The sequence below is a fragment of the Gracilinanus agilis genome, unplaced genomic scaffold, assembly GCF_016433145.1.
Source record: "Gracilinanus agilis isolate LMUSP501 unplaced genomic scaffold, AgileGrace unplaced_scaffold34119, whole genome shotgun sequence".
NCBI lineage: Eukaryota > Metazoa > Chordata > Mammalia > Didelphimorphia > Didelphidae > Gracilinanus > Gracilinanus agilis.
The window spans coordinates 1-7,878 of NW_025367045.1; the positions used below are offsets into that span (position 1 = coordinate 1).

Here is a 7,878-nt window from a genome sequence, read left to right on the forward strand (position 1 = left end):
GTCACATACTATCACCGCCCCCTTACAGTTATTCACCTCCCCCATATGCACCTGTGGCCATCACCGCTCCCACTGGATCACTGCAGCTCCCACCAGGGGGTGGTAGCGCCCACTTTGGAAATCACTGATCTAAACCTTCCTTTCTCCCTTCCTCATTATTTTTGCTAATTCATTATTAAAAATTTTTCTGCATATGCAAATGCTTCTTAGACATTATTTCTTTCTTTCCTTCCTCTCTTTAGTCCCTTTTTCCAATGCTAAATAGACTCCAATGAATAAATAGCACATCCTGGGATTCCCTTTTCATTACCAGGACTGAACTTCAGGACACGACTCTTTGGGTAATAATCAACACCCGACTGGGCAGAACCATCTCGAGTGCTGCAGCGGACCCTAGAGGTCCTATTCTGGTCTCCTCTCCGGATCACTTTGATGTTCAGAATTGCAAGAGCATCTGGTCCAGCAGGCTCCCGGACTTGGTATGCAGCCTCTTCAAACTCAATAGTTGGGGCTAAGAAAACAAGGTTGGGAAAAAGAAAAAGAATCACAGAATTTCAGAGCTGGAAGATAATAGAGTCCATATCAACCCAAACATGATTTCCTCATCTCCATCTCTGCCAGCATGTCAGTCTTTGCTTGAAGACCTTTAGTTAGGTAGAACCCATTACCTCCTGTGGCAGCCCCCTCTACTTTGAGAAAGTTCTAATATGAAGTTTTCCCCAACATCTGAGACCACATGAACTATTTCCATCTCTTTTATGACACCAAAGAGAAACAGTCTCTTTTCCACATGAGAGCCCTTCAAATATTTCATAACAACTATCACATCTCCCTATGTTTTCTTTTGTCCAGGCTAAGCATTCCTAGTTATTTCAATCATTCCTCAGGTGGTATGAATTTAAGGCCCTCAACATTCTGGTTATCCTCTTTCATCTGTTTTCTAGCTTTTCTTTTTTTCTTCTCTAGCTTTTCAATGAATTTTCTGGAATATGGAGTATTGCCAAGATCGAATACAATACTACAGATGCAGTCTGAATGGGACAAAGCACAGGAGGATTGCCACATCCCTAGTGTTGGCCATTTAATTAGCTTTTTCTGACTGGCATATTGATTCGTATCATATTCACAATCTACTAACCCCTCAAATCTCTTTCTGATGAAATATTCTATAGCCATGATTCCCTCATCTTGCCCTTATGAAGCTGATTTTTTGAACTCCGATGTGAGACTAAATTCATCCCTATTAAATTTCATCTTATTAGATTCAGCCCAACACTCTTGCCCGCCAAGACCTTTTTTGGATCCTGATATCATCATTCAGTGTGTTAGCAATTCTTTCCAGGTTTATGCCGTTCTACAAATTTGATGAGCATACATTATGTGCCTCTATCCAAGTTACTGATAAAAATGTTAAACAGAATAGGGCCAAATATAAATTACGAGGGCAGAAGTTTACAAAATTTCTCAGTTCATAGTGCTCTTACTTTCTCAATCATTTTTTCCAACTGCCCCTTGATCAAAAGAAATGCCTAATCATTCAAATCACTGTGTTTCCTTCAAAAATTTCCAATGCACCATGGTGCCTCTGTGAGTGTGATGTAGCTTCAGCACACGCTTTAAGAACTGGGCCTGTAGGAAATTTTAACAAAGACTTGGAAAGAAGGTTAGATTTTCTTAGTTCAAATTATTACTCTGTCACTTACTATCTTCGTGATGTCAGACAAATCATTTAATTTCTCAGCTTCCTCATCTATAAAATGAGGGCACTGGAAAATTGTAAGAGTTTCTGTCTGCCTCAGGTGTCTCTCTATTCCAATGCTTCCTCCATGTAGCCATTAAAGTGAATTCCTAAAGTGCAACTTCAACCACATCACCCATACCCTACTTCTCTCAATAAAGTGCCAGTGGGTTTCTAATGCCTCCAGGACCATACAAATCCTCTTTTTCAAGTTTTCAGACCTTCATCATCTAGATTCCTCCTCTGATTCTAGTTTTCTTATTCTCTGCCAAGTATTATTTGATCCAATGACACCAGTTTCTTGGTTATTCACTCAACAAACAAGACACTCCATCTCTCAGCTCTGGGTTTTTTCTCTGGCTGTCCCCCATACCCAGAATGCTCTCTCTCTCTCTCTCTCTCAAAGATGAGTCCTACTGCTTTTGCTGGCTTCCTTTAAGTCTCAATTAAAATTCCATCTACTCTAGGAAGACTTTCCCAACCCCTCTTCATTCTAGTGCTTTTCTTTTGTTAATTATTTCCTATTTCTCTTGCATATGGGTTGTATGGCTTGTTTGCTTGTTGTCTCCTCCTTAGACTGAGGATTAGATTGCTTAGATTGCTTTCCCAGAGAGCAAGAATTGTCCTTTGCCTCTTCAACTTGTTTTGAACTATCTAACTGAATCAACTAGCCCACATCCCACTCCTGACCACAAGAATAGCATGAGAGACTCAAAATGTTGCTGAAATCTATGTACACTCTATAGCATTACCCTCAAGTTACAGTTTAGCAATTTTTTTTAAAAGGAGGGGTGGAGGGGGCAGCTGGGTAGCTCAGTGTATTGAGAACCAGGCCTAGAGACAGGAGGTCCTACATTCAAATCTGACCTCATTCACTTCTTAGCTGTGTGACCCTGGGCAAGTCACTTGACCCCCATTGCCCACCTAAGGGCACTCTTCTGCCTTGCAGCCAATGCAGGGTATTGACTCCAAGATGGAAGGTAAGGGTTTTAAAAAAAATAAAATTAAAAAAAAATAATAAAGGGGGGGGAGAGGGAAAGAACATGAAATATGTAACCATGGGAAAATATTCAAAATAAAAACTTAAAAACAAACAAACAAACAAACAAATAAAAGAAAAAAGAAATAAAGAAAAGGAGCAGCTAGGTGGCTCAGTGGATAGACAGTCCTGGGTTCAAATCTGGCCTTAGACACTTCCTTGCTATGTGACTCTGGGCAAGTCACTTAACCTCCACTGCCTTGGAACCAATACACAGTATTAATTCTAAGAGAGAAGGTAAGGGCTTAAAAATGAAATGTAATTTCATTTTTTTTAACCCTTGTACTTCGGTGTATTGTCTCATAGGTGGAAGAGTGGTAAAGGTGGGCAATGGGGGTCAAGTGACTTGCCCAGGGTCACACAGCTGGGAAGTGGCTGAGGTTGGGTTTGAACCTGTAATTTCATTTTTAAAGAAGGAAATATGGTTAATCTGACCTGTTCTTGATTAAGGCATGTTTGTTCTTTGTTATTATCCTGTCTTTTTCTAGATATGTATTAATGATCCCTTTAATCATATATATATATATATATATATATATGTATATGTATATGTATATTTGATTTGGGTCAAGAGTTGAAATCAAGTTAATGATTTATTTTCAGACTGCAATTATTTTTATTTCTTGGAAACTGGGACATTTGCCTTTCCCCAACCTTGTGATACCTTTCCTTTTTCCCATACTCTTTCTAAAATCACTCACCAGGGCTCACAGTTACCAGTTCCTTCAAAATCCTAAGATGTAGTTCATTTAGGTTGAGTGACTTCAACTCATTCTGGTCAGTCTGGTGTTCTCCTACTATCTCCCTAATTATCTTAGGCACTGATCCCCTAATAGTCCATTTTGTTCTATCTTTCCCAGTCCAAAGATCACTCCTTTTTTTGAAAGAAAAAGGAAAACAAAATAAGATTTGGGCAAAGAGATGTGGCCAAAAAGATTGAGAATTGTCCCCAAAATATCTCAACCTGGGGGGCAGCTGGGTGGTTCGATGGTTTGAGAGCCAGGACTAGAGATGGTGTAATAAGGGGGATAAAGTGGCTGATAACAGGGAGCTGGTGGTACCATTGAGTCCCCTGGGCCAGGGAGCCTACAACTACTGTAATTGATGATTTGAGACAGCCAGGGATGTGTATGCCTGAGCTGTGATGCCCAGTCAGTCTCCCTGCTGACTGTAGGCTCCTTTAAGGTGGAGAGTGAGGGGTCCTTCCCTGCTGGAGTGAAAGCAGAACTCAACAGGAAGTGAAGTTCACCCACTTCCAGAATAAAATGGATGCCTGGCCAATGCTCCCTCTGGAGTCAGGTGGTTGCTATCCTCCCTCTCCTCAGCCCCTTAGCCCTGGATGATGTTATAAATAACTATAGAAGCTCTCAGTATCAGGCTAAGGGTTTATTTAAACACAGGAGGGAAAACTGAGGTAAGAGGGTTAGGGTCTGGAGAAGCTGTTGCTAAGGGTGACTGGCCAGTGTTGGCAATGGACCTGGAAGGTAAGATCAGGCTGAGGGAACCAGCCCCTCAGCCAGAGATAATTTCCACTGCCCTGATGTTAAGTGGTCCACCAGCTGTACAGATGAAGTTGATGAATTAGTTTAGGGGTGTCCCTGTTCCTAGGCTGACCTAACCTAATTTCCTACCCATGATTCTCCTCCCTTAACCCAGGGTCCCCAAGGGAAGTCCAGGGGTAGCTGGGTGTCTGGGTGAGGTCAAGGAAATCAGAACCCCCAGGTTGGTTCTGCAGGGGTTTTTATAGTCCCAGCTCAAACTGTCAGGTCTTGGGACTGGCACTTGCTGGGCCAAAATCTCATTCTCCTAACTACCAGGATTGCCTAGGGTGGTTTTGCAAATGCAAGAGATCTTGCATAAATCCTGCATTACATTGGGAGGTCCAGGTCCAAATCTGACTTCAGACACTTCCTAGCTGTGTGACCCTGAGCAAGTCACTCAACCCAATTGCCTAGCTCTTAAACCTCTTCTGCCTTAAAACCAATATAAAATGTTGATTCTAAGACAGAAGGTAAGGGTTAAAAAAAAAAAAGATGGGATTTGAGGTCCTCCAACAACTTGAATCTGACCTACCTTTCTAATTCTGCTTCATACCACTACTCATCTTTACATATTCTAGAAAAAAAAAAATGGATCAATCACCACCTCCCAAATACTTCTTAAGATTTCCTACCTTACAAATCTGGCCTCAGACATTTCCTAGCTGTATGACCCTGGACAAGTCACTTGATCCCCATTGCTTCACCTTTACTGCTCTTCTGCCTGAGAACTAATATAAAGTATAAATTCTAAGATGAAAAGTAAAGGTTAAATTTTTTTTTCCCACCTCAAAAATTCTGTTCATGCCGTTCCTTACTTTTAGAATGCCACTGTTCTGCCCTTATCTCAGCCCACTGTTAGCTACCAATACTTCAAGGCCCAGTTCAGATGTGGCCCTCTTTCTTTAAAAAACTTTTCATAATTGTAATTAAACATAATTGTTTTCTATGTATTTTTTATATTTAAAAATAATATTCTGAGAAGGGGTCCCCAGGCTTTATCGTGCTACCACAGGGGTCTTTGACATAAAACAAAAGATTAAGAATCTTTCCCATAGATGAAAAATTCATTCTCTCTCATTTTATCTCACAGAACTTTATGGCTCCTTATTCACTTATTTATTTTGCTTTGAATGCGTATCTATGTCTTAGCAGCTTATTAGCTTTTTGAAAACTGGGATCATGTTGGATTGTATCTTTTTATCTGTCCTAGCACTCACAAAGTGCACAGTATATAGGAAGCATTTAATGTTTGTTTAATGAATGAAAAAAACTAAAGGTTAAATTTAAATTAAAAAGCTTAAAATTACATAAGACCAAGGGTGAAATAAAAACCTCTCCTTATTACCAATGGCTAGATCTTATGGCTCAAGTCTGAAAGAATGCCATCAGAGAACAATGAGGGAGGAGAGAAAGAAGTCACATTTAACTCACATTGCCTAGCTATTTCCACTTTTTCTGGCTTGGAACTAATACACAGTATTGAGTTCTAAGACAGAAGGGAAAAATTTAAGAAAAATAAATAAATATTTCTTTCTTCTTCTTTTTTTTAACCCTTCCCTTCTATCTTAGAATTGATACCAAGAATTGGTTCCAAGGCAGAAGAGTGGTGGGCCTACGCATTTGGGGTTAAGTGACTTGCCCAGGGTCACACAGCTCAGAAAATATCTCAGGCAAGATTTGGACCCAGGACCTCCTGTCTCCAGGCCAGCTTTTCTCTCCATTGAGCCATCTGGTATAGTCTTTTGAAGCAAAGAACTCACCTTAGATAGATGAATTCTATTTTCAGCAAAATGACTAAATTTCCATGTGACTGGAATATGCTCATCTCATTCTCTGTGGCCAAGCTTTTCAGGACTTAAATATGCTATAATGGCACTCAGAGGTTGTCAGAAATATGGTAAAGACTAACTAGGTAATAACTACAAAGTTCTTAAGAGTTCTTTGTAGTAACCTAGAACATACCTCAAGAAAGTTATATAAATGTATCGTTATTATGTATTTTTGAAATCACCTTCTGATTCCAAAGTACTAATAATTCTTAATTATATAAAATAATATGAATGTGTAAATTATATAAAGCATTACATTCCCACACAATCTAGCAATTACTAAAGCACCTTTTCATCTTACCATCTTCATCATTGGATATGGTGATGGTGGCCATGTTGCTCTTCCCAATTCTTGCTCCACTCCAGTGGTTTCCAAGAGGATGGCCAAGGTAGATCCTGAACTGTTCCTCTGGTTCGAAAATGGAGTCATCATTGATATAGATGGTGCAGTTCTTCACCTACATCAATCACATGGATTCAGATATGAAAAGAGAGCCAATGATTACTTGGTGGCCTTTGGAAGATAATTCTATTATGTAGATACCTGAAACACATCAATGAGAGCAAACTGTATCCAGTTATAGAAGAAAATATATAAATACTCTTTGGAATATTTAATATTTGCAAATTCAATGCTGGCATCTTTCCTGCTCAAATTCTGAGAGGCATTAGAGTAAGAAGGGACTTGAGGGCCTTCTCATTCCAATTCCTCATTTTCTTTTCTTTAAAAAAATTTTTTTTCTTATTACATGTAATATTTTTTAATGTTCATTTTAAAAAATGCTGAGTTCCAGGTTCTCTCCCTTCTCCTGACCCTTCTCCTTACCTCTCCTACCCCAAGACAGTAGGGAATCTAATAAATAGATTTCACATGCACAATCATATAAATTTGATTTCTAATCAAATGAGGAGGAGGAGAAAGAAGAAGGAAGAAGGAGGAGAAGAAGAAAGAACTGAAATGAATTATAGTATGTTTCAGTCTGCATTCAAATTTCATCAGTCCTTTTTCATCTTGAATCTCTGGGATTGTCTTGGATCACTGCATTGCTGAGAACAGGGCATTCATAGCTATTCATCAAGAAATATTGCTGTCATTGTGTACAACATTCTTCTGGTTCAGCTACCTTCACTTGGCATCAGTTCATGTTTCTAGAGTTTTCTGAAATCATCCTGCTTAGCAAAATAACATTCTATCACTATCATACACCCAAACTTGTTCATCCATTACCTAACTGATGGACATTCTCTCAATTTCCAAATTCTTTGCTAACACAAAAAGGGTTGCAATAAATATTTTGTACAAATAAGTCTTTTCCCCAATTTTTTAATCTCTTTTGGATATAGATCTAGTATTGGTATTGATAGATCAAATATTATGCATAGTTTTAGAGTCCAAATTTCTCTCCATAATCCAACTTATTTTCTACATGAGAAAACTAAGGGTCATAGAGGTTGAGCGACCTGCCCCAAAATCATGCATCTGATCCTAACCACTGACAATATGGGTGGTTAAGTAGCAGAGTAGACAGAGTGCCAGGCCTAGAGTCAGGAAGATTTGAAATCTAATCTGGCTTTAGATATTTAGTAACTGTGTGACCCTGAACAAGTCATTTCATGGCTTTCTGCCTCACAGTTTCCTCATCTATAAAACAGGCAATAATACCTTCTTCCCAGGGTTGCTGTGAGGTGCAAACAAGAAAAAAAAAAAAAAATATATATATATATATATAT

At 39.1% G+C, this 7,878-nt stretch overlaps 1 protein-coding gene across 1 annotated transcript; it reads right to left on the reverse strand.

Annotated features, from left to right (window-relative positions):
• Window positions 1-112: 112 nt before the first annotated feature.
• LOC123254855 (extracellular matrix organizing protein FRAS1-like) lies at window positions 113-6,591 on the reverse strand. Its single transcript, XM_044683766.1, has 2 exons — window positions 6,449-6,591; window positions 113-511 (listed from the first exon to the last, which is right to left on the reverse strand). The coding sequence occupies exons 1-2, from the start codon at window positions 6,480-6,482 to the stop codon at window positions 258-260; spliced, it is 288 nt and encodes a 95-aa protein (XP_044539701.1). The 5' UTR covers window positions 6,483-6,591; the 3' UTR covers window positions 113-257.
• Between the last annotated feature and the right edge of the window lie 1,287 nt (window positions 6,592-7,878).

Excerpts from the sequence above, each read along its gene's own strand:
- LOC123254855 (XM_044683766.1), bottom strand. The coding sequence starts at position 6,482 with ATGGCCACCATCACCATATCCAATGATGAAGATG. Across the intron at positions 512-6,448 it reads CATATCCAATGATGAAGATG|CCCCAACTATTGAGTTTGAA; the intron begins GTAAGATGAAAA and ends TTGTTTTCTTAG.